The sequence below is a fragment of the Dryobates pubescens genome, chromosome 23 (assembly GCF_014839835.1).
Source record: "Dryobates pubescens isolate bDryPub1 chromosome 23, bDryPub1.pri, whole genome shotgun sequence".
Lineage (NCBI taxonomy): Eukaryota > Metazoa > Chordata > Aves > Piciformes > Picidae > Dryobates > Dryobates pubescens.
In genome coordinates this window covers 11,655,781-11,683,186 of record NC_071634.1, presented here as the reverse complement: position 1 = coordinate 11,683,186, position 27,406 = coordinate 11,655,781, and the positions used below count along the sequence as shown (strand labels likewise).

Genomic DNA, 27,406 nt, shown 5'->3' with positions numbered 1-27,406 from the left:
TTTACAGCAATATCTGTTTACATTTCTATTTTTCCCTCACTCCCCAAATTCTCCTTCAGTTATGCACTCCACAAGAGCCTCATGCAGGGATGCTGCCTCAGTCATAGTGGGCAGCATAGTCCTAGTTGTCTCTTACTGCAGGAAAAAAGAGATTTACTAACAATTGCCCTGTGACCAGCAAAGTACCTGAATGTCAGGAGCTGGTATAAATCAGAAAAGTCATTTTTCCTTTCAGAAAAGGTCTGGAAACAATAGAACATTATCAGAACCTGAACAAAGAATCCAGTTGTTAGAAGAAAAAGGAGTACATTTTGCATGGAAAGACTTTGGCAAGAAAGAGGGAAAAAAAATAGCAAAGAGGGTTTGGTCCTCAGCCCAACAAAAGTTCAATGGAGGAGCTATGTTGTGCTTACAGCAGCCTGATGAAGGACTTGGGTTTTCTGAGCTGCAAGAATGGAATCAGATGTGAAGGGTGAATAGAAAGAAGGTCATTGCTTTTTGGAAATGGGGCCATTTCTAAATGATCTTTTCTTTCTTGTTTCTGTCCTGAAAACGACAACAACAAAAACAACAGAATGTAAAAAAACCTCCATCCAAAGACTCTTTGCCTCTGCTTGTTTATATCAATCAGCTATACACCTGAGAGCATCAGTAAATCAGAAGATTCAACCTTTAAAGGTCAGTCTGAGGGGTTACTACTAGATCCAGGGATAAACAATTGGATCAAGGATTCTGTCTCTCAAGTGGAAGCTGGAGACAGGAGAAGAATTTGCTTACATCCTTCTCGCCTTAGCTCAGGAAGTGGAAGACAGAAATTATACTCATCCCTAAGTCTTCTGTTCTCCAGACTGAACAATTCTGGAGTTCCCTCAGCCTCTGCTTCTGTGTTGAATACTCAAACCCATGGGCAGCTGTGTAGCTCTAAGCTGAGCTCTCACTCATCTGCACATCTCTTTTTCCTGTCCCAGGGGACCCAAAGCTTGACAGAGTATTGCAGAGGCAGCATCACAAAATGCCAGGTCATCATCCATTACCATTTCTCTTGACTTACAGCCTAGGGTGCCATTAGTCTTTCTCCTATAATCACATTTTAAGGCCAATGCTTACTCATATAAACATCTCTTGGAATACTAAAGAATTAAAATATCTCAGAGCTATAATTTTTCTTTGAGAACCTACTTTGGCAGTTTCTCTGGTTTGAAGGTCTGTATTCATATGTCAGAGTAGTCAAAACCCTACCATAGACAAATGCTTAAATGTAAGATGTATTAGGAAAGACTTCAGGATCACCTTAGCATGTTGCTACAGGAATCAGCAACCTTTTCTTTCTTCTTTTTCCTAATGTTGTTTGGTTTGAAATCAGAGAACTTTTGAAAATACTGAATAAAACCCATTTTTTTTTCCCTGTTGGATATGCTTTAAATTCAATATAATTCATATTTGTTGGATTGTTTGTTTGTTTGCCCCCCTGAGCAATACCCATAGACAAATTATCAAGGAAATTGAGCTGTTTTCCCCCACAGTCACTAGGTGTGAAACTTCCTCTCAGAGGAAGATTAAGAGTTCCTCCCCTTCCAGGAACACCTGAGCAGAGGGAATGCAGTTGTACTGCTTTGTTTAATTAGTCAGTTTATGTGAATTAAGGATGGACTCACACTCCTAGGACAAGCACTATAAAAGAGGGTTGGCAGTGCTGAAGAGGAGAAATTGAAGACTTGTTGGAAGAATGAGTAAGAGAATCAATTCCAGCCCAAACTAAGGCTTTAGTAAGTAGATGACTCTATCTAGTAAAGTAAGTGCTTTTTTTATTCACATATTTATTTAGTTTACCAGCTGGGGTGTTGAATTGAGGTATTCTAAACCAGGATGTTAACAGAGATACGTGTGCAGGAGGGAGTTGGGTGGTTATTTTGCACTCTTTTCAGCTGTATGTACACATTGCCTGCTGGCATAGGTTGTGATCTGTTTAAAGCTTGTGTGGCCAGAGTTTTACATGCTAATATTCATTTAGATGTCACCATATTTAGAGTTTGTCTTGTATTTCAGAAAAAGGGTAATAAAAAAGGAAAGAGAGAAATATTATCATAGGCTCACTTTGATTGGGAAATATCTTTAAGAACACCGAGTCCAACCATTATCTAACTACCAAGCCTGGTGCTAAACCATGTCCCTTAGCACCACGATACTGCTTATTGTCAAGCAATGGTAAACTGTTTTAAAAACCTCATTTATAACAGACCTTAAAGCTATGCAATGGTAGTACTTGACCTGCCTACAGCCCCTGCACAACCTCCAGGAAGGATCTGCCCTTGGAACAACTTTCTAGTTGTTCCTACTGCTGTATAACAGACACTGTGGTTATTTGCATTAGCAACAAGAACCCCTGAAGTCCCATCCTTTGAGACAGATAATTAACCACAATTTATTCTTCAATAAAACTTAGCATTTACCATAAAATCCCAGAGGCGTATTTTTGTTCCACAAAATATTAGTTCATTGCATTCTGTGTAATGCTGTATATTTATTAACATAATCTAGTCTAGTAGTGCTAGGGCTCACACTAGCATGTTTTTGGTAGGTTTGGAGAGGGCTGCTAGAACAGATACTTCTTGTGCAAGACTGAACTCTGGTTTAGGTGCAGATAACCCCCATAAGAAGTAGAATAAAGCAACAGGAAAGACAGGGACCTGTTGAAGCAGGTCCAGAGGAGGGCCACAGAAATGATTCAAAGGCTGGAACTCCTCTCCTATGAAGAAAGGCTGAAACAGTTGGGGTTGCTCAGCCTGGAGAAGAGAAGGCTCTGGGGACACTTTATTGCAGCCTCTCAGTACTTAAAATGGGCCCATAAGACAGATAGGAACAGTCTTTTTATCAGGGTCTCTTGTGACAGGACAAGGGGTGATGGTTTTAAACTTAAAAAGGGGAGATTTAGACTAGAGAGAAGGAAGAGTTTATTTTACAATGAGCATGATGAGAACCTGGCCAGGGTTGCCTGGAGAAGTGGTGGATGCCCCATCACTGGAACCACTGAAGTTCCAGTTGGATGGATTCTGTGCAACCTGATTTAGCTGAAGATGTCACTGCTGATTGCAGAGGAGTTGGACTAGATGGCCTTTAAAAGCCTCTTCTAACCTAAAGCATTCTTTGATTCTGTGAACAAGAAAAAGGCAAAGGCTAATAATAGAAAGGAGTAGAACATCTGTTACTTAAATGTTGAATTATGAAATAATCAATGTAACTTGTGCTTTTTACAATTCCAAGTAAGTGTGCAGTTTTTGAAGAAGACAAGTTCACTTTGAAGGCCAGTCTTCAATTGTTAAAACCAAAACCACTATAAACTGAAACCAGGTTTGGGTTTTTACTTATCTTCCAGTGTTTTTGCTTATCTTCTACTCCTTGTTCCATTCTCCAAGATAAAGTATGGCTTGTTCTGGTTCAGAATAAGGTTCAGATACATACAGAAAATTACTCTGTGTGGAAAATAAGGATGTATGACTGCAAATATGCTTCTATTATTTCATCAAAGTTTCAGTCTCTGTCTTAAGCTCTAATTTAATTCCACAGAGAAACCATTCTTATACAAGAGATGTCATGAATGCTGGCACACTGTCTCTTGAGAGTGAAGATTAATCAATGGGTTCAATACTTGTATCTTGTTCTCAGCTATAGCTTGTGTCCTTCTGGGATGTATCTAAGCTCAGTTTAACTTGACTAATGGGAGTTGAATAGCTATTGATACCACTACAGCTCAACATCTTCACCATTTTGTCTTGTTAATAGGAAAACTCCTTAAGACTTATTTCAGTGCAGTCTGTGCACTGCCTGTTTTTTCCCTATCTGAAGATACCTCTACAATGACTGTAGGAGCACAGTGCTCCCTCACCAGCACAGTGAGCTGGTACAACCCCACAGTGAAAGGTGAGGTCTTGGGGTCTGGGTGTGTGCTGTGCCCTTCCCCATGTGCAGCTGTGTGGCCACTGGACTGCTGTGGTCTGATGTACCTATTACTGTTTCTTGTCTCTGAGCCAGTTTGGAGCCTCTCCACCCTAATCTCCTCTAAATCCGGCTCCAGGCTGGAACGATGTTCACTTAGTAACTGCAGATTAACAGGATTACAGAGGGGTTTATTTGGCACATTAGGTTTAGTTCAATGCATGATTTAGATGGAATTGAAACATTCAAAACTGACCTTATAAAAGCCCAGACAGCTTTAATTTTAAACTCAATTGTGTGAGGCTGATAGTCCTAAGCACAGTATATAATTCTCTCCAGGCATCTCTGCTTCTGCAGTAGTCCTGGTGCTCAGTTTAGACTAAACTCAGGAAATAATTTCTCTAGTCTCAACCAGGAATCTGCTCCAAACATGCTAAGAAGCTCTCTGAGTAGGTGTACTTATTGCATACCTAATGCAACAGCTATGTCCAGACCTGATAGAAAGAGGCTGCCATGGATGTGTAGCTTCTTCTGAAGCTTCAATGCCCTCTTCAGTGATTTTTTTCAAAGGCTTGCTCCCTCAGCCTTCTCTAGGCTAAAAAACCCAAAGAGGTTGCTCAACTTTTCATCATGAAACAGATGTTCTAAACCCCTAATCATCTTTCTAGCCCTCCGCTGTATCTTTCCAAGCAGTTCCCTGTCCTTCTTGAACTGGGGAGCCCACAACTGGACACAGTACTCCAGATGCAGCTCACTAGAGCAGAGGGAGAGGAGAATCTCCCTCTACCTGCTGGCCACACTCTTCTCAATGCACCCCAGGATACCATTTCCCTTCTTGGCCACAAGGGCACATTGCTGACTTGTGGTCATCCTATTGCCTACCAGTACTCCCAGGTCTTTTTCCATAGAGTTGCTTTCCAGCAGGTAAGCCCCCAACTGGTACTGATACATGGGGTTATTCCTCCCTAGGTGCAGTACCCTGCACTTGCCCTTGTTCAACTCCATAGTGTTAGTCTCTTGACCATTGTACATGCTTTACTTTTAAGGAATTTTCATAGTCCTGAGATAGAAACTCCTCAGGGCACAGTCATAGTCCTGAAAACTAGTGTAACTGTTCAGTACTGCCTGCAAAGCTTCACTGATGTTTTGGAATAATCCTGCGCTGTGGTGGTCAAGAGGTTCCAGCAGCATGAGCTGTAAGTCTGTTGCACTAGTAACTGTCTTGACCTTTCTGCTTTTGTTTGTTGTTCCCATCTTCTTTCATCCAAAACGATGTGAACTCCCCACCAAGACACTATTTATCTACCAGATTGTGAAGCAGAATGCTAACCCTGGAGGTTGTAGTCACTACTGTGTAAATATTTAATATCAGTGCTAATGGCTCTTTGGGAGAAAGGGTGTATCACCCATAAGTGTTACTGGCACTGCTCTTATAGTCTCTTGGATCCAAGCCAGAAGATCTGGCAGATGTTAGAGGAAGCACACTTAGACTTTTAAGTAAAGCACTAATGTGAATGCAACAGTGTGTTCTCTGTCAGTGCCTATTCAAGCAGTGGCTGGATAGTGCTGAGTCTGTGGAAGTTACTAACCTCTGTGTTAGTTCTGAGCTCCAGTAAAGTTCAGGCAGTGAAAGATCCTGGTTTGCAGAGAATTCTGAAAGAATCAACTAGATTCTGAAGTCAACTTCAAATGTAATTAACTCCTTAACATCCATGTGACTGAAGCTATAAAATGCAGAATTCCTTAGTTGTGCCTAATCTTTAAATACTCAACTTGTGTCTGCTTCAGAACTCTCTATAAGGTAAGAGCTAACAAAGAATGGCAAGTACAGAACTGGAGTTTTAAATGAACATGTATTAGTGGTTTCATGTCTAATGCAGGAAATTGTTCCTTGTTGTCTTAGCCTGAAGACCTTCTAAGATAGGTGTTATTGTCTACTTAAGGCTTTAGCTGCAGTAAAACAGGTTGGCTGACAGGAAAACTAATGAGAAGAGGCAAAAATAAATGCATGCTTTGTCTAAAAACTTACTAAGCTGATCTTTCTTCTTTCATCTCTATTCTAGTACGCTTAGTTGTTTAATATTTAAGTCAATAGATGAGCTTAGTTGCTATACATCTCTTCACCTGCTAGCTGACTTTGTTCCTTACCACTCAGCTTTTTCTTTCCTGAGAATTTAAGACTGAGTACTTATCACCACAATGCAGGGAGCAAATGTGCAAGGCATGGGACAAACTCTCTTGGTGAGCACAGAGCTATGTTTTATGCTTTACTTGGTTCCTGTACTCAGGAGGGACAGAGTGAGACCTTAGCAGCTTTTAGCCCATGGGGATGCAGGCACACCTCCCTCCCACCTCCACCAACCATGCACTGATTGAAATTCGACTCGCAAACACGGAGGTTGGCTTTCTTTCCTAATACTGTCTGGAGCCCTTTCTGCTGACTTGGAGGGAAGGAAGAGCTCTTCTCATCTCTTTTCTTGAGCGCCAGCACAGCAGAGGATGCTCAGCAGTCACTCATCTGTTTACTGATTCACAAAAGGTTTGTTTTTGAAGGAAATCTTCTGATTAAGAGGTGTCTGTTTGTGTAATGCCACAGCTTTTATCTTCTGAAGACACTGTTCTGTAACCACAGCATTCCTTGGAGCAACAAATTCTCTAATGCTTTCTTTAATTGATGTAAGTATAGATTAATCATATGCTAAATTGGCAAGCAGCTGTATTGCAAATTGCACAGCAAAAAACTCATTATATGGAGGAGGAAAAAAAGGAAAATAAAAGAAAGAAAGAAAAAGAAAGAATATGAAAATCATGGAGAGTTTCAGCTCCTTGGAACAAATTCTGAGTTGTAAACTTGGGGTCTGGCATAAGCATTCTAATTGATATACAAGGAAATAATCTCACAATAGAGGGATCTAAAGAAAGAAGAGGGGAAGTATGGTGGTCTCTTAAAGTGTGTGGTAATGAATGTGGAAACTTGCCATAGATAAGTGGGCACTCTTGGGTCCCTGATTGTTTGTATTTAAGACAGCTGATTAAGTATTTGTGGAAGTTGCTGGGAATTTCTCCACTCAATCCTGTGGGATCTAGTTTAGATCTAATATCCTTTACAGTTTTTAAAAACTGGAAGGCAGGAAGGCAGAATTGGGAAACCTTTGCACCATATCCTTCTTGAAAAAAAATAAGCTGCTCCTTACTGGGTCAGTGGGCCTAATTCAGTGTTAACACAATGTTCCTTCTGGAGAGGCAAGTCATGTGGGGAAAAGTTCAGCTCATCTGAAAACCACTGAGGAATCCTGTAGGCTTAAGTTGAGGTTCTGTGTCTTGTACCTCTTTTTATCCATTGTCTTTCAGTCCTAGGATAGAAGAGAGCAAATCATGGAAAAGGCCCTTTGCTTAGGCACACAGTGTCAAAGGCAAGCAAAGATCACAGACTGTCTGAAGACACTCAAGCAGATGAGAAAAACAAACATCTCTCTTTAATAACATTTACTGTTAATTGATTTGGAATAAATTTTCACTTCAAGATTTTGAAAAGGAACAATACTCAAGGTCTATAAAACACCTTTTTCCTGCAAATGCTTTTTAGAGCATTTGTCCTTTGAGGCAGAAGGTAATAGCTTTGACAAAGCCAGAGGTGGAGTCCGTAGACTTGTGTAGCAGTTTAGCTGGAACTTTATGTCTATGTATTTGTGCAGAAATTATCTCATGGGTTGTCCCCAGTGTTTTGGAGTGCCACATAACAGCTCAAAAATACTATATTTGGAAAAAGCTAAAAGGTCCACTTACAGTAAGCCATAGAATAAGAGTTCTAAGCCTGCAGAGCTGGAAGTTAAACTGAGAACCACGGTTTGTCAGTAAGCAGTCCCCTCTCGTATTGGAGACTATCCAGTGAATGGATTTAAGTGTAGTATAAGAGGATGAGTCAAAATGTGTACAAAATCCAAACATTTCCATTAGTCTCAGATATATGCAATTGTTGGCCTGACTCACCCAGTACCCCTGGCAGGAAACGGGAGAGACAGCTGATGCTAGTGTCTCTATGGAGCTCTGTTCGCTCCTTCAGCAGCAAGACCTGATACCTCCCAGGCTCCTAGTCCCAATCTCCCTATAAACTCCTGTGCAAGTCTTGCCAATCTCATATTCCCCTTTCACCTCTTCCTTTCCTCCCCACACTAAGGAAGAGTTTTGGTCCTCAGCCCAATGGTAAGATTTGCTCTGTGCTGCTCAGCCACACTGGTGAGAGAGCAAGGGAAGAAGAGGAGGAGGAAGGTGGCTGTGTGGAGAAAACCGAAAACCAAAGGATGGAAAAAAATCTGCTTCTCAGTTCTGATAATATGTGGTTAAGATTTTTTTCCAAAACCTTTCACATAACACTGAGTTGAAGCATGGGGTGATCCTCCCTGTATAATACCAGATTATAATCACCTAGTTATCTCTCGGTACCTCAGGGGTGTATGTTTCCCAAGAAGACTAATGCCACAGTAACAAAACATCAAATTATAGGTTCCAAAATTGTACAGCAAATCACTGATGGTTAATCTTCAATTGTCCTTCATAGTAAACCCAATGGTAGATAAGAAATAGAAAGGAACTCATTATTTTGGTTGCTAGGCTGTAATCCCAACTGTTGGTAAAGAGTTTATCTCTACTTTTGAAGTCAGACAAAACTACTCCATAAATGAGAAGAGGAAGAAATGGACAAACAATGGAGTAAGTGGTTTTCTTCATCAGTGCACTGAAACAGAAGAGTCCTACCAAGGGACATGGCTCTATCATTGTTTTATCTTAGCAGCAGAGGTGGTTCCTCATTCTTAACCCTGGATTATAGTGGAGGGGACATTGAAACTCTTGACTCATCATGACAAACATAACAGACAATGTGTAGAAGGAAAAGTAGTAGATTTGTTTAACTAGGGAGTTGTCAAATTAGTTTCCTATAATTGCAGAAGGCTCTTGAGTTGTGCCACAGTTTGGAGAAGACAAATTTATTATTGTTTCATTACTTACTTTCCTGCTTCTTAATTTACAAATTGGTAAGGGCTTCTGTGGTAAATACAGCTACACTTTTAATTTTCTTTTTCAACTCAATTGTGAAAAGAAGAACAAAGAGGTAATATTGGAAAATATGTGGAATGAAAAAAAACCCCAAACCCCTCAGGATCTATAATAGCAAACTGCCCCTGTACAAGTTTTTTGGATTGCAAACTGATTTGCAGAAGGATTAAAAATAGTTTCTCAGAGCTCTTGAGCAAGTGAAGCAGATAGAATGAGATCATAACACAGAGCATGGATTGCCAGAACACTTTGAAGAGAGTAGTATCAACTCCTGTGTTCACACAAGGGGTTTGGAGGTAAGCTGCACTGCTAAAGAAACCAAATTATTCCATTGCATGCAAAACCACCTAACAGTAACCTTGGAAAGGTGAAGCTATAGTTAAAAAACAAAACAAAGCAATAAATAATTTTGTCTGCCAAGCTGTCAGTGTTTCAAGGCAATCCCTGCAAACATGAAAGAACATGTAGAGAAGAGGGCAGCTTAGAGTCACAGTCAGGTTTCTCCTTCCTTGGGTTTTGGAAAAGAATTTAAGCAGCATGTGACCAAAAGTTGTGAGGTCTTGTTTTCAATCTCTGTAGACATTTGAAGCTTTCACATTATCCCTTTCACTGCTCATATCTGCAGGCTTATTTGCTTTAATTTCCAAGCATTTCCTTGGCAATCTGGATAGAACAACAATTTGTATCAGTAGTTAACATTGCTTCAGTTTAGGGGTGATGCATAGTCAGGATAGGTGATAGCTTAGTTAGACTGCTTAGTGTGGAGGATCAGTGTTCAAATGCAGTCAGTCTTCCTCATATTCACTTTCACACAGCCTACCACAACACAAGTGTAGGTCTGAGGAATAACATCATGTTTAATCTGTTGTATCTGGCTGTGTCCAGTCAGAGGCTTGTATAAGACAAACAAGTCTTGATCTGGACAGAGAGGGCTGTGGCTTCTGAAGAACTATGTGTAAAGGTGTGAGTCAGGACAAAGATGTGCATGTAAGTGCACTGCAATCTAACCCCTGATTTGAGAGATTATCTTGTCCTTGGTGTATCCCATCCCACAAAGGATTCTAGGCTTTAATCAACCAATGTAGGTCAGGAAAGAGGTCATTTAAAGAGGCCTGAATGCCTTAGGGTCCAGTGTGGTAAACAATCTTTGACATTAATATCTGCTGTGGATTTTGGGGTGAAGTGTGAGCATAAAGTATTTTCCCCAGAAAGAGGAACAGCACATTATGTATTCATTCCAGCTGTTATTAGGCTTAAATTACTTATATACAGGCAAAGGAGTTGAAGAGTTAAAGCTAGGGCTCCAAGCAAAACTGAGCCTAGGATAATTGCAGACAGCAGGATGCTGCAGCAGTGCTTGGCACCTGGAGGGAAAGAAATAATCAAAATGATTAAGTGACAAGCCAAGCCATGAGGATGTGGGGGCCATAGGGCAGAACCGAGCCTCAGATAACATCATGTTCTTGCAGAAACACAAGGAAAGGCAAGATGGGGACAGCAGCTTAAGGAGCCTCAGGAATTAAATTTGTGCCTTGACCAAATTCTGTGAAAGGTGGAATGGGAAACCATAGTAACAAAACAGCCACAGAAGATTGAATGGAGATCACCAGAGTTTTCACAGTCCCTTAGATCTGCAGAATATAGCACTTACATATAGCACTTACACTACCTTGTTGCTTTGAAGAGTCAGAGCTTGTCATACTAGAGCTGACATTAGCACTGAGCTGTTTCAAGGAGTTACATATATCCAGAATATTCCATGAAATCTGCATGTGTGTCTGTAGTCTATCCCTTATGGCCACCCAATGCATCTGTGATGGCAGGAACTGCAGTGAGAGATGTTGTCTGTACAGTCTTGTCATCATTTTGCTTCCATTGAGACAGTAAGAATTCATACAGGCTCCACTAAAAGCTTGTCTGTCTTATTCTGGCACACTGGATGATAGCTGTTTCTTGTAGGCTGGCTAGAAGCTGCATGCATCTTTTGCAGTGGTAATTGCAAGTAGCTTCTTTTACTGTTCCTGCTTCCCTGGGTTATGCTTTTGCAGCTTAATGATACAATTGGGCAAGTTCCCAGCCGTTAGTAACTGTTTGGGAACTGACCTGTTATGGAAGAAGGGGAAATGGCAGACAGAGTGTACTAACTGGGGAGACACCACCATGAGTTTCAGTCTACATAAAATTCATGGTGTTTCTCTCTTCCATTGTAGCTCTTCTCTCTACATCTGTCAAGATCTTGAGTAAAAAGTTGGAAAAACTGATTGCAGTAGCATTATTGTAATGTTTGCTTGCTGATTATCAGCTTGTTTAGGCGCAGCTGATAAACCAGCATTGGTGTATTTAAATGTCATAACGTATGTTGATAATTGGATATTAAACCACAGGGTAGATATTTGCCCTCAGTGTTTGTTCAAAACACCATGTCATGCTTTTTGCAGTCTTCAGCCTGAAGTTTAAATGCTGTGCAGAAGATTCTTTCAGGAATGAGATTAATATGTTATCTTCATCTCACTAACTGATACATGATGTGTTATGGAAGACCAAGGAGCAGTTTTACATTTAATCATCTACTGAGCTTAACCTGTGGGTTTCATGTATGAAATCTGACTGTCAGGGGGGTGGAGAGGAGAAAATGATAAAATGTGCATAAGACCAGAGAACTATTTTGCTACATATGCTGCTAAAGGCTATCAGAAGTCCTTATAAGATGTCTGTTTCTGCTGCTACACTTGCCTGACTGAATCCCTATTTTTAGATCAGATCTAGAGTCCTTAATTGAGAAGCTACTCCATTTTATAAAATAGATGCAAGGAGAAAGGCTAATGAATTTGTCAATAAGCCTATTCTCCCTGTTCCCCTCCACAGTGAGATTTGAGCTCAGAAGCACACCCCGCGCTTCTGATGTGCATAAACCTTTGTTGCACAATGTCAGTGCACTCTGAATACCTAATGTGCACATGCAGCCCTCTCAAAGAGGGGTTGGAATGGGGAGGAAAAGGGAACAGACAACTGTGATATTTAATACTCTGAGTTGTATTCCTCAGCCACAAAACCCAGGCAAACACAAGAATCTCTACCTTTTTACATAATTACAATATTTCCTGTTCTAGTTCTTTAGGAATAGACAGCCAGGAGCTAGAGACTATAAAGATCTGGTGTATCATAACTGGAGTGGAAATTGCATAAGCAATTCTCAAATAAGATGGGAGTGAAGGGGAAAGAACCTTCATTAAACCCATTCTGAAATGCAAGTAAACAACTGAACAAGGAACTTTCTTTCAGAAAGCTTGAGAGGATGGAGAAAAATAGGAAGAAAAATTAATTAAATACCATCCCAAAGGTAAAATAATAACTTAGAGCACTCTGACAGTAGTCCAGTCTTCTTGGTTTTGATTTCCTCTGCTCTTTCCTCTTGCTGTAACAGAGGGTCCTTATATTGTAGGACTACTAGCAACAGGCTGCTTTCTGTAGGCTGTAGTGTTCCATTTTGTTGATAATTTTCCTTTGCTGGCTGTGATGCCCTTGGTTTTTCCTCTGCTGAGTGATCTCTTGCCCCAGTTTCTGGCAGTACTGCAGCACTTTGAGGAAAAGTGGAGAATGGTACCAAAACAGACATTTCCTGTGCAGCAATTCCTCTTTAAAATAAACACACCAAACCACTACTGGTGGGAGAGTAAACCTAGGGCCTCTCACAGCTTTAGGTGAGGTGAGATTCCTTGGCTACATTGAGAAGATTATGGTGCAGCCACAGTGGTGTTTTTGTTTTGAGTTGTGGTAAACCAAGATGTGTTCTGGCTTGGGAAGCAGAGAGACCTTGGGGCATGTGAACTGGATGTCTTGTAAAGTTTAAGAAAATTAGAAGTGCTTTGAATAATTTAGATGCAGCCTGTGAGGTATAATTGCTTAATGTAGTACAACGGGAGTGTGCCCAGGGAACCAAAGAGTTGAGGCAAAAACGTGCATGTAAACCAGCACAACTTATTTTAGGAAGGGTGTGGCTCACAGCAGAAGAATTAAGGAACTTCCAGAGAGAAGAAGCTGAAATTGACAACCTCATGTATTGATCTTGTGGGACTCATTGCCATAGGACACTGAAACAAACCACAACAACAAATTAAATTTGAGACATGAAACAGGAGCATGGAAAGTGGATCCAAACACACACTGTAAGCCAGGAAGTTCCTAAGAAACTAACAACTAGAAGCTGGACAGGTGAACTGGGAAAGGCTTTTCCAATACATGCTTTGTTTCTCATTGCATCCTTGGATAGCCACTATTAGCCATTATAAGATGTGACTATGGGACATGCTTTGTTTCTCATTGCATCCTTGGATAGCCACTATTAGCCATTATAAGATGTGACTATGGGACATGCTTTGTTTCTCTTTGCATCCTTGGATAGCCACTATTAGCCATTACAAGATGTGACTATGGGACTGGACCAAACACAGTGCTGCTTAGTTTTACTAAAGTGAGACTGTTTGTGTCATTATCTGTACTGCAAGGAAAGGACAACTTGAGGGAAAAGGCACATCTCCTTCCTAAGAAAAGCAGTCCTTAATATGCTTAGTCTCACACAGTAGCATTCCTCATTTCTGTCCTTCTCTGGATCTGTTGTGATAGAAAAGGTCCATAACAGAATGTACTGCTGGCTGCAGTTTGGATCAGTACCAAGAGAAGGACATTTTCATTACGATTTATTTTAATGCTTGCTTGTTTTGTCTGCCTCCAAACCAAACTGTCAGCTTCCTAGGACTATCCACTCTGGTTTCAAGATCTTTCCAAATTTAAATAGCTGCCTTTGAGTCCATTACTGCATATGCATTAAGTCTTCTTTTTCTACACTGATTAATAGCCACGTGTAAGCAATTAATTTTATCTGCCACTTAAGACAGAAAGTGACTTTCTACAGCTCTATGCCATCAGCTTTAGATTTGACTGTCCTCAGTACACTCTTAAACAAACATTCTCCTCATATCTACCCTCTTCAAAATAACTCCGTGATAGGTTGAACAGCACAAACCCCAGATGGTGGCATTGTGTATTACTCCAACATTTGGATTATATTTATGCAGAAGCAACTAAATTCAGCAGTACAACCAATACCCAGTTTAGCATGGTGTTCTACCACATGCATACCTTGCTCATTTGCTTAGAGAGCTTGTTCTTGCATCTTATACTGGTCTGGCGAAATGAACTACCTTTCATAGACTGAGTCATGCAAAGTACTTAAACCCCTGATTTTCATTACGACTATAAATGGGAAAGGAGGAAATCTTTACCCAAAACTCTGCTATGCAATTGCCAGTTATTCCTGTACACAGTGGCAGTAAGTTCCCAACTTTGTACATTCTTCCTGATGTCTTGGTGTGTACTACCTATAGATTCCTGTTTCTGTTCCCAGGTTAATGTTTTATTAATTAACAACGTAAGTCCTAACAAGAAAGTAATGCCCCTTGAACCAACAGCCAGGTGGAATGCAGTAATGAAGTGTTCCAGGGTTTTCGAAATACATGGCATGATTCAGTCATTGGATGTGATTCAGTCATTGGATGTGATTCAGTCACTGGATATAATTCAGTCACTGTCAGCTTCTGGTATAGTTGGCAATAAATCTTGAGTCTCGTGAAAGGTCCCAAGTTCTTCTGATAATCTAGTGACAATTTTACTGCTAATGACTTGCCTTAATATCAGTGTTTTTCCTTTCATATGCTAGCTTATACCATGAAATTTCATGATCTTTTGAGGTCCCTTCCAATGCAAACCATCCTAGTTCTATGACTCTACAGTAGCGTGCTGTTGTGGTTTGTGCCCAGCTGGCTCACTCTATCCCAGTCCAAATCAGCACACTCATTCAACTTGGAAACCTTCAGCAGCAAGAGTGGGCAGAGGTCAACTTCAACCAAACTTTAAGCCAGTGCTTAAGACTCAATAGACCAAAATGTTTACTACAATGGGAAATGTTTGAATATGAGAGAAGCAGACAAGGTGGAAAGAAACCTTATATGGTAGCTGCCAGTAGCAATGGAACAAAGGCTACCATTGGGTATCACACACATTTATGAATGTAGTGGTTTTGTGTTAGCTGAGATGCATATACGTCTGTCTGGAGGCATGTGCAGTTACAGGGTAGGCTACCTTCTCACTGGAAGAGCTTCCTTGCTAAGAGCCACTCACTAAATTCATGATGCCTTCCTTCAGGGTTTAGGTGTCTTCTCTGAAGGCTCAGGGTGCATTTTTCAGAACCAGTAGTCAATATCTACACCAATGCAGTATGAAACACTGCAACGGTCCTTAGGCGGGCCACTCTTCCACTCCTCCCACCCTGTATTCTGTTCATTGCATTACAATCAACACCACAGGGAGGGCACAAGATGCAAGTTTTCTGGAGCTATTTCATAATATGACATACAGGATTTGAACTGGTGAGAAGAGGCATCCTCAACCTTCAGTTGCACTGCAGAAGATATACTGAGCCCCATGTAGAAATGGGCTTTAGCTGCAGTAAACCTTGTCTGATGGGAAGCAACCCCTGTTTGCCTGTTACAGAAGTTATCCTTCCTCTCCATAGGAAAAATCTGGATCCAAAATAGTGGATTTCTATTGGTGCTCTTTTATTGTATAAACTGAGTACAAAGACACCTTATTCACTTGAAATCACAGCAAAATTTAGTTCCAATGCCTTCCTGGAAGATGCTGGTTTGCTTACATAATCACTTACAGAAATTATTAGACTACCTAAATAATTAGGTGGCTAAGAAGCATTACTGGCCATCCTGAGCAAAGACTGACAAGTTTATTGCAGAAAAACAGTTTTACAATTTACCTTTGCTTCAGTGGCAGTCAGCCTGTTCTTAATGGAGACTTCACTGTTATTTGGGAGTTTGTTCCTGTATTTAGAATGTTAGAAATCTTGTTATGAGTCCAGCTCTATTTATTACAGACAGTGAATAACAATGCAGTCACAAGTGTTAAACTCGCACTCCTCAGATTCTGCTCCTCTCCCTGACATTATGCTCACCCATCTCCTTCTCTTATGGGCTCTAATGTTGATGGTTTCATGCTGCTGGAGAGTGGGATCTGAGAAGTCATCTCAAGTCTTTTGTCCTTTTAATTGGCCTGTAGCTCCACATGACATCTAAATTTAATATATAACTGTGCCCTTTATGCCTCTTATGTACTGTTTCTTTGTTTAACTGCCAGTCATCTGGTAGCAGTTGCCAGGTTCAGCCAAGAGGATTTGCATACAACGCCCTGGTGATGAGTCAGGTCTAAGGGTCAGATAGGAATTAAAGCCAGAAAGTCAGAGTCAGGCCCATGACACCAGCACCCAAGGCTGGGCACAGCCCTGTGATCAACAGACAAGTCCTTGATGATGAGGCAGGTCCAAGCTTGAGCTTGAACAAGACAGGCCCACTGGTCAGGGTAAAGGTTTGGATCAGCCTAACCTGCACTGAAGACAGCAGCTGAGAGCATCCCCTTACCATGTTCTCTTGAGTGACAGTGGAGGAGAGTTCCTACTTGTTCAGAGAGGTTCTCTTCATGGCTGCACCCATTCTCTAAGCTGGCCCTGAGCCCAGGACAGGCTGTGTGGTGGGGGCCCTGACACCAAGAACTGCTGAAAATGGTAATAACTAACAGACTTTGACCCTAATAGCTTTTGAAATGCAAAGCAGGCACTTCAGCCGTCAGCCTTTCCAGTGTTTCATAACCCCATGTAATGCAAGGCAGTTTCTCATCTTTAAGTTTATGCAGGTGAAACCCACCGAGTGTGACAAAACTTTTTTGTAAGGCTACAACAAAGGACATATAAATGCCCCTGGAAATCACAGCTAAAACTCCAGAGAGGTGGGAGGATTTATCTCACTAGGTTTTTCTTTCATTCTCCAGTTCCTCCAAGTGGAAGGAACCATCCATGTTCACAACACACAAAATTTTACCCCATTTATATATGAAGCTTTAATTATACAAATTAAGGCAACAACACTTCAAAGCCAATTCTTACATTATTTTATCTTTCCCTACCTTTAGAGGACAGTACTTTGGTAATTATCACATACTCTTCAAGAGAATAAACACTGAGCTGCTGCCTGCCAGGTTTCATGCATCTGTGGAGAGAATAACTCGTTACACAAAAATTTCTGCAGCATTTTTTGTACCTGGATGAAGAAAAAAAATGAGATATCAGACTTAAAAGTACAGCTAAACAAGCTTAAAGTGCCTGGCAGCTTGAAACAAAGCTGGGGTTGAGACTGTTTAAAATAACTGGGCAGGTTGGATAGGGCAAATTTTGGCAAAGTTTATTTTCCTAGCTTGAGTTCCAGGACCAGCTTTCACAAGAAAGCATCATGAGTATGCATTTCTACTCTAGGCTTGCTCTGCATCCTTTTTAGGCACATTCAGCATTGTGAGGAATGTGTGGACTCTGGGCTGGAGCTGTGTTTGCTGCTCCCAGGGGGCTGGAGCTCTAGCTGTGCAACCCAAGTTTTGAGCAAGCTAGAAACTGGCTGGGAGTGCAAATGCATGCAAAGGCATTTTGTTTCATTTGCCTCTCCACAGAGGTCAAGAGTGATGTCTGAGGCTGGAAGGATTCCTTATTTCAATGAGGATAATCCTGTGTGAGTCTGAACATGGAGCTTCACCTGGATGGTTAGCAGTTTAAGAGATCTTTCAAAAAGGTTCCTGGTTCTCCTCTGAAGATTTCTAGAGGATTAGTAAACAATTCCTAAGTGTAATAGGACCACTGACTGCAAAAACTGCTTTGGTAGAAATTGTCTGCCTGTTCTCTATCTTTATAAGACTTCATGAAAAGATGTGTAAAAAAATCCATATGTCAGGATATGTCTGCCTGCTGGAAGGAAATTTTGCTACTGCTTGAAATGAGAAGGAAGTTTCAAGCACTTAGTACCCTGGTGAGAAGTTTCCTTGCTTACAGCAAGACACTAGAAGCTGCCCAGATATATTTCCCACCACAACATAAAAATTTGCCAGACCAGTTTCATTTGCTTCCAACAGGGCTAGTCTGGCAAATTCAAATGTTGGGGGGGGATCTTCAACTCACCACAGTCTTGGGAAATGTGAAAGTGCTCTCCAATGTTCAACTAAAACCTCTGCCTTCCTCACAAATGAGGACAAAACTCCCACCCTAGAAAGGTTTCATTTAGGGGCACAATCCTTCCATATAACAAGAATTATGTTGAGGGTGTTTCCTGTCTACCTGGAATGAACCCATACCCAGGAGCAACTCTGGTCTTAATTCAGGGCATGACCTTACAATATAAAAAGCTTTTACTTGTCAATATTTAATTCAACATTTACTAAATGGCAGATGGGTGCTAGGCTGACTTCACTGGAAATAACTTGGCAAAGATTTAACTAACTTCAATCTACATGGAAAGTAATGTTGGGAATAACCCTAACATAATGATAACATTAAATTCATGGCTCATAAGATTTTTCCTAAATGATGACATACCAGACCTGCATGTGTAAACGAAGGAAAATGGTTAAAACCACACTAATGGCCAACACAGCAAAGGGTAATTATTAACCACTTTCTCTTGCAAAGAACTGGGAAATACACTGCAGCAGCTGACCCAAGGCACTGTTGCAAAATAATCAGTAAAAAGTATTTTTAAATATTCAATATTCTTCCTGTGTCCTCCATCCCATATGTCATCATCCCCCAGTCTGTTAGATCTGACACCTACTGACACCTACATATTGGGAACCTTGAGATTTTTAAGATTAAAAGACTAGATAAAAATGGTCAATGCCCTGGCTTTTCTCTCCAAATTACAGTTTTAGCAGGGCAGGAATGCAACACATTGCCATCAGGGACGTGCAGCCACAAAAGACACCAAATTCTGGTCTCACTTTCACTACCGAAGTATTTATGCACATACTTAATTGCCCAATGGAGTTGGGTTTAAAACTGAACTGTACACTGCACTACTGCTTTGCCAGATCAGGGCTGGTTTATAAACTACAATCTAAGCATCAGTTTGGCTTTCCAATTTGAGATTGTATTTCCAATGAGGCCTGTGTGCCTAGAAACAGCTGCATCTTCACATGTGCATGAGCATTCACATGTATAGTTGCAGACACTGGATGCTCTCCAGTTTACTTAAGCACTTCTGTTTCTAGCTTCCTACCAATGGAAAAATTCATCTCAAACTTGAAATTAAAATTTCTGTCTGAGTATTCTGTTGGTGAGATTTTAACTTAAACTTTTTCTGTTCTGTTTATAATTTCCAGATGGCAAAACCCCCTTCACTTCTGTTTTGTATGGCATCTAACATAGCATTTCTTGGGTTTTTCTGGTCCTGTTTCTTGGCCTTGACTTTCAGTTGCCCTTGAGATGTTTTTTTTGCATTCTTGCTGAGGTTGATAGAAATCAAATTTATAAACTGGAATACAAAACCTGGGAAACCTTGGATCAAAGAGGTAGTTTTGTTTAGTCTTGGAAGGGTTTGTTCTAGCATGGAGTGAGCTGCTCTTCAACAGTTGTTAAATTCATGCTTTTTGAGCAGGCACTTCTTCCCAAAGCTTACATAACCAAGTACAATGTGTTTTATAATCCAGGAGTGCCATCTTTGCAGCCTTGTTTTGTTTCTTTTCCTGTCCTTACGCTAATCATAGGACATGCTGATCAACAAGTCCTTTCCACAAACTAAGAAGTAGCACATCTTCATTTTAGATGTCACAATCTGATCACTTTGAATTAATGTGAAAGTTCTGAAGAGTTCAGTTAAAAAGTAGATTATTTAACATGTGAATTAAATGTATTTGGATCTGGAAGGTATAATTTGTCTCCTGTATCTGAGGTGGAAGATTTGCTTGAAACTCATCTGTCTGGCCCCTCACTCTTATTCCAGAGAGTAAAGACATAATCATCTGTTTCCTTACAACCACTGCATTGCAGAGAGCTAAAGTACAAGGCTTATTTTTTTCCCTGTAATTATGAGATATTTGGTGCAAAGTCTAAAGACACTTCTAGATAAAATATGCTAAAGGATCTTATGGAGACCACCCTTCCTGTCCCTCAAAAGTGGTGTTTTCATTGTTTAACATCTTGTAACCAGAGAAGGATGCCTATGTTTAGCTCAAGTAAAATTGATGGTAATATCTTTAGAGAACTTCACTGAGATTTATGTAACGGGATCAAAAGTGATCCGTAGCAGCTGCCAAAACAATCATAACCTGAAATACAAACCAAGCATCACATGCTCAGTAATGCCACCTTCCCTAACAGAACAAGGTTACTTCAAATCCCAGCCAGAATTTAGTCTCAGCCAACTCACATCTGTACTGCTGCCTTTCAGCATAATGCATCCTGGATATCTTAGCATCTGCAATCTTACAAATAATCCAACTAAATTAGCTGCTAAGGTCCTTGAGGAAATACTGATGGGCCTAATTTAATATATATTGAACTTTCAAAGAAAGCAATACATACACCAACAGGGAAAAGCCAAAGCAGAGAGCACCTTTTCATATCAAAGAGTGTTCTTTTCATACCTTTGGGATGGAAAAGTAAAGTCAGCACTGCTACACCCTTGTCCTGACTGGTGTTTAGTATTTAACACTGTGTGGTGGGTTGAAAGGGAAGGCCTGTCTTTCCCTCCCCCACTAAGAAGAAATAAAGGGAAAAAAACCACAACTAGCCCATCCGATAAAAAGCGAAGGGGATGCTGTATTTACAAAGCAATGCTCAGCAGGGAATTTATGTACACAAATATACAGAATTTACAATTTACAAACATTTAGCCAGAGTGCCCCTTCCTTAAAGGCACAGCCTCAAACGGTCACACACTGCTATGGAGTTTCTCCCTCCAGCACAAAGCCAGAAGGATGTATTATACTGTGGTTTTATTACTTTACAGTATGTCATGTCCCAGTCTTTCAAAACCTTGCAGAGGGTTGACTCCTGACACGTACCCCACACTGTCTCACACACACACGAATACTGGCCCAACACATCACTGTTTAAACCCATTTACAGCACATGGAATGCTGTGGGTGTTCCTTTACCTGATCACTTGTTATCGGGTAAGAGTATATGAATGTGAGCCCTAGCCTTACGCACTTGCATGTCAAATGTCTATTGGTTCCAATGTGGGAAGCAAAGCTTTTTCATGTTGTGTGGTGACCGAAACAAAGGCCTCTTGTATGGCATTGCAGCCATACAAGGCAGTTTGTTTTCCGCTGGGTAGGAAAGAGTTATTGCACAAATTCCAGCTGAAACGTCATGCTATTCTTTGGTTTTACTGTTAATTATTCATTAATTCTATAAAGGTATAAAATGTCAAAGCTGGCTTTGAACTTAATTCAGTGATTTAATTGTCCCAAATCCAGCAAAGAGGGCTGCTGCAGTAATACTGAAGAAGGCTGCTCCTGAACTGCACTGAACTTCAGAAATCACTGGAAGTGAGGAATACTTTGGATAAGTGGTGAGTGTCTAGAAGTTGAACTTGATCCTTTTCAAAATTTGAGTTATTGCAAAGCTTTCAAGGGTTTGAGCTGGGGAGGGAGGAATAGATTTATCTTGATATAAACTAAACTTGTGAAATTTGTAAGCAAATAATTTCCTGTGCTAGTCAAGTTCTCAGCCTCTGTATAAGCAGTCATTAACCCTGACATATCTATATTCCTGTCCTGATTAGTAGAGTTCATTGGACAACAGCTACAATTGTCTCACAATATATATCAAAACCAAAACCAAATACCACACTTAATTTTGAAATTAAAATTTCTCAGTGTCAGAGATCAGATTGTGAGTTGTATGACATACTGAAGTTCAGACACAACAATTCATCATCTCATAAAGACACTTCAAGACTGATACTACAGATACAGGGGGGGTGGGGGAAAGACATACACATATTTTGATACTATGTCAAAGGATTACTCAAGAGTATTACAGGCATGTCTGGAAGCTGGAATGTCTGCAGTGCTTCAGATTAACTCTTGCTAAATAGTTCAGTATCACAGGAATGTTCTGTGCTACACCTGAGTCCAGCAATTGTATTTTAATTGTTGGGACTATTTGACATTTTCCATAAACAGTACAAGAAACATTGACTTGCACAGTCTCATCTGCACCAGATCAGATCTGTTTTAACCAAACTACATGAGCAGAATATAATTCCTTCACTTCTTGATGAAGTTCCAGAACACCTTTTTCAACCAGATAGATACATGACTTATCAGGATACAATACATTAACTTTCCCTGATCTGGGGGACACAACACATTTGAAATGTGTTCTGTACATTGGATGCTCTAATTAATCTTTTCATTAATCAATGGTGAATTCCTTTAGTGTGAATGTGTGTGTGACTTACAGTACCAAGGAGAGTTGCACATGCATTGAAGTGCCTGCCATCGACCAGTGAGAGAAGCATTTCACTTGAAGCATGGAATAGCCTTCAGCTGGAGTCTATTACAGTGCAAGGACAGCTCTTTTTTCAAAAAGCACAAGTGCTCAGCCACTGAGAATATCAACTGTAGTTGGGTGGGGAAAAGAAAAGAATAGAATAGAATTAACCAGGTTGGAAAAGACCTTTGAGATCATCGAGTCCAACCTATCATCCAGCACCATCTAATCAACTAAACCATGGCACCAAGCACCCCATCCAGTCTCTTCCTAAACACCTCCAGCGATGGTGACTCCACCACCTCCCTGGGCAGCACATTCCAATGGCCAATCACTCTTTCTATGAAGAACTTCCTAACATCTAGCCTAAACCTCCCCTGGCACAGCTTGAGACTGTGTCCTCTTATTCTGGTGCTGATTGCCTGGGAGAAGAGAGCAACTCCCGCCTGGCTACAACCTCCCTTTGGGTAGTTGTAGAGAGCAAGAAGGTCTCCCCTGAGCCTCCTGTTCTCCAGGCTCCAGCAACCCCAGCTCCCTCAGTCTCTTCCCACAGGGCTTGTGCTCTAAACCCCTCCCCAGCTTTGTTGCCCTTAAAAGGTAGCAGCACATAAGATATATGATAGGAGTAAGATTCAATTTTTTTTTACTCTATCCTCTTTTACTAGAGTTAGTGTTGAAGCAAAAGAAAAACCAAAAAAGTGTTTTATGCTCAGACTGAAAATCAACAACAGTGGATCTATTCCAGGTCTTATACTCTGGTTGGTTGGTTGGTTGGTTTTTACTTGATGACTTGTAACATGGCTTCTCCGAGGGGGTCAGCTCCTCGGTGATTTTGTCATCTAGCACAACAAATATGGCTATTTAAAATCTGAGCTAATCTGGAACTGCTCCCTTTGCATATTTGCTTTTTGTGGACATGACAGCTTTCCAATAGCTTTAGTTTTTTCCTGACTCACAGTCAGTTAATGAATGTTGAACATTCAATAGAAGTTCAGAACCAAACCTAGACTGCAGGAGGTTTATTCATACTTCTCTCAAGTCACATTGCTGTGCCAGTCATAATAGTCCTGCTCCGTGAACTGCTGAACCATCCTTGCCAAGGCTAACAGTTTATAGGAGTCAGTTGGATTTCATGCCCTAGTAATGAACTCAGCCTATACACTGCTAAGTAAGTTGCCAGGTAAGTAAGAACTGAACAGACTGCCAGATTGCCAATGTCATACAACGAAGCGTAGTGCAAATAACAGATATTCCATCCTCTCTGAACCCCCAGAAATCAGTTTACTAACATAATAAATGATGGTTAAAATATTTTTTGACATTATATATTCTTGACAGAACAGTGAGCAGATGGACCCCTCCTTTGCAAACACATTCAGGCAGTGCCCCAGACAATATAAGGTCTAAAAATCATTAGAATCACACTACCAATTAATCCAAATGTCCTGGTTGCAGCCTAGCCATAGCATGTAGCTCCACCTGAGCTTTTACAGCTGCAGTGGGTCTGATGCTCCTATTCTAATAGAGACAGAGTGTCCACTGACAGGTCTGACACTGTAGTTTTTTCCCTTTGCTTTTCATTTGGATTAGGAACTTCTGTGTCTGCTCCACAGAGCATGCCACCTTAGGAGTAGACTACTTAAACATGACACGTATGTTTTGATTGCTTTTTCAAGTTCTTCCTGGGTCAGATTTATGATTTTTATTTAAAACAAGCCAAAAAACACCTCAGCCCAATCTGTCTCACCTGAACAGTACCACAACTGTCCCTCTTTTCTTCTTTCTACCTATCAGGGTAACAGAATGGAGAACAAACAGCAAAGCAATGGTGAGATGAAGGAAAACAAGGTGGTGAAGAAAAAAATGGTGAGTGAATTCTCCAAATCTTCAGTCAACACATGTTTGTGTTAGAAGAAACTTCTTCATTGAAATGGTTCTCAGACTGGAAGGAGGTGGTTGAATTCCCATCGCTGGAGGTGTTTAAAAGACATAGAGATGTGATGCTAACAGACATGGTTTAGCACCAGACTTGGTAGAGTTAGATAATGGTTGGACTAGGTGATGTTAAAGGTATTTTCCAACCAAAACAATTCCATGATTCTGTGTTTGCTGCTTGGGGACTGGAGGCAGAAAAATGCTATTCAGACCCATATGAATACCTGCAGGCAAAGGCTCAGTGTCCTAAACACAAGAATGTTACTGTTTCCATTCTAATCTGCCTTTGGCACCTGGGTTGCTGATGGGATTACTGTGAGACTGTACCACAGGTCTCCCAATTTCACCTGTGTTTCCCTTTTGATGTATGTCTGTATGAATGGTTTAGGCAAACCATTCTGGGATTGCTTGACTTTGGGATAGTTGAGTGCCTCCCTTTTATGGGAGGAACTCTGTCATTGAGGCCAGTGGTAATATTCTAGAGATGAGTTTCTGTGTCTTCAAAAGGAAATTTTAGGATGATGTACTCTGGGGAAATCTTTGATTTTTCTCTCTGACACCTTTCTTATGCAAGAACCCTCAAAGGTGTGTATACTTCCCTTTATTTTGCCTTCTGCTTTGACACAGAAAAAAAGCAAAACAATGTGCTTTTTTTTTTTTCTATGGGATCATGGAGATTTGAGCAAAGAACCTATCTTCTTGCACTCTGATGTTTAAAAGGAGACTAAATAAAACAGAGGTCTGATTTATCTCAAATAAACTCCATTTGTTTTAAAGGTTTGATTCTTCTAACCTGACTCTTTTACTGCTTATGACCACTCAAAGAGATTATAAATTATGTCTGGGTCATTTCTCTATACTGTTGTTTATCATTATGCACAACAATTTCCCATGTTAACAAGCAGCATCTGACTTTCTCTTCAAACACTGCTCAGCTTGATCTGAGACAATGACACCCCAAAGTTGCTGCATCACAAACTGCTTCCAAAGCAGAGGTGTTTTATGATATGACTTATGAGGTCTTTGAAGGCTCTGAGCTAGTTGTAAGGTATGTAGAATGTGGGGAGTGGAAATGGCGCAGATCCACACCAATTATTAACTGTAGCCATAGAACTGTTTTGGTTAGAAAGTACCCTGAAGGTCATCCAGTCCAACCATTCTCTAACTCTTCCAAGGCTTGTGCTAAAACATGTCCCTCAGCACCACATCTGTCCCTCTTTCGAACACCTCCAGGGATGAGGATTCAACCATCCCCTGGGGAGCTTGTTCCAGTTTTGAGAATCCTTTCAGTTAAGAAGTTTCTTCTAATGTCCAGCGTAAATCTGCCCTGGTGCAACGTGAAGCCATTTCCTTTTGTCCTGTCACTTGTTACTAGGGGGAAGAGTTCAATCCCTACATGACTCTAGCCTCCTTTCAGGGAATTGTAGAGGACAAGTGTCATTAAATGAAGGATGATAATGCAGCCCGGCTCAACCATTGCCAACTAGAAGGTGCAGTTTAACTCTTAGAATCCCCATTTACAAATAGGCATCTTCAAAAGTAAGAGCTGAGGGGTTTTGTCTTATTCGGGTAGAAGGTCGAATCACCCTGTCAGTAGTGTGACATGTCCCATGTAAACCTCTCAGGGCTATGGAGCATCCCTGAGCCCTGAGGTTAACATCTTAATTGGCTGCAAGTCTTGCGGCATCTTCGCTTTGCAGCCTCGGCACCACGGGAAGTTCTTCCGTGTGGACCGGCAGCTCCGGCAGCCATAGTTTCCATGGAGCATCCGTGGCGTGGGGCCAGCCTCCCCAGCCGTGGTCCCCCAGCCACGGTCCCCCAGCCGCTGTGCTGCTCGAAGGGGAGGCCGCGATCCACACCCAGTCGTGAACGCTTCCCAGCCCCTGGTCCGCTGCCGCTTGTATGCTCCCTCCCAGGAGCCATGTCCTCCTGTAGCCGGCGCTGCCAAAGCGGCCCAGGGCCGCCCGGGCATCCCCCCCACCCCCTCCTAGCGCCAGGCACGGCCCCGCCGCGGCGGCCACCGCCTCCCGGGGCCGCGCCCCCGCGGTGCCCCGCTCGCTGCCCGGTGGCGATGCTCGGCCGCTGTGCACGTGCGGCAGCGGCATGGACCAAGCGCCGGGTCCGGTGGAGGGGGACACGCTGGTGGCACGGGGAGAGGGGGGCGACCGCCACCGCCCTTCGGGAGGGAGCGTAAGTAGAGCGGTGCAGCGCGGCTTCTGCCGCGGGGTGATTTGTTTCGCGGTGACCGCCGCGGTTGCGGGTGGTCGGCGGGGCTGGAATGAGCCCAGAGGAGCAGGCAGACAGGGAGCTCGGCATGCGCTACCCGTGCGTCGGACACGGCCGGCCGGAGCACGGGGTGATTTCGGTCATTTCCCGCAGTGGCGCGCAGGGAGGAACAGAGAGGCTGGTGCGCGGTGGGTGTGGGAGCCGTAGTAACCCTCCGCGGATCCCCCGAGAGCAGGGCAGAGCCGGTCCTCACTTGGAAAGTTGTTTGTGCTGGTGCAGAGGCGGGCAGGCGCGGGGGTAGACCTAAAAATACCGTGGCTGCCGAGCTGCGACTCAAAGGACGGGCGGAGGGCAGCGCTGGAACCGGTGTGGGGCACGGGCAAAGCAGCAGCGACCGGCGGTGGAAGAATGAGAAGGCAGGGCACACGCTGCTCCTTCCCCACGCCACTTTTACTAGCGAGTCCCGAGGGCAAGAGCACACCTGGGGCCAGGGTACCTGAGTTTCCGAGCTCCTCCCGGAGCCCTGGGGACGAAGCAGGCGAGGAGACCGCACCTGTCGGCAGTGACTGGCTCCGGGCTTGAGACGCCCGGGGTATGTAGTGCTTTCCTAGCTCTGGATCTCGTTGAGGTATCGGGTAAGGCGCCCCCAAATCCAGCTGTCCAATGTCAATGGAAAGGCAATACCTGTTGAAGAATATTAAAACGTCCTCGTGTGTGTGTGTGCAATGTTTCTCACTGCTGTGTAGAATTTAAATCTGAGAAGGGGGTTAGAGTGAACCAAACTGCAATGCTCTGAACTGTGTTTTGAAAACTGAAATGTAAACTGTCATGCGTTAAAATAAGCAAAAAGACCATTTAAGACACATAGTAGCCGACAGA

At 42.0% G+C, this 27,406-nt stretch overlaps 1 protein-coding gene across 1 annotated transcript in view; it reads left to right on the top strand.

Annotated features, from left to right (window-relative positions):
- Positions 1 to 24,169: 24,169 nt before the first annotated feature.
- Positions 24,170 to 27,406, top strand: part of SLC2A9 (solute carrier family 2 member 9) — a 56,062-nt gene continuing 52,825 nt past the window's right edge. The window contains exon 1 of the mRNA XM_009904186.2: positions 24,170 to 24,232. Within this exon, the coding sequence (XP_009902488.1) occupies positions 24,170 to 24,232 (63 nt within the window). The remainder of the gene's footprint in view (positions 24,233 to 27,406) is intronic.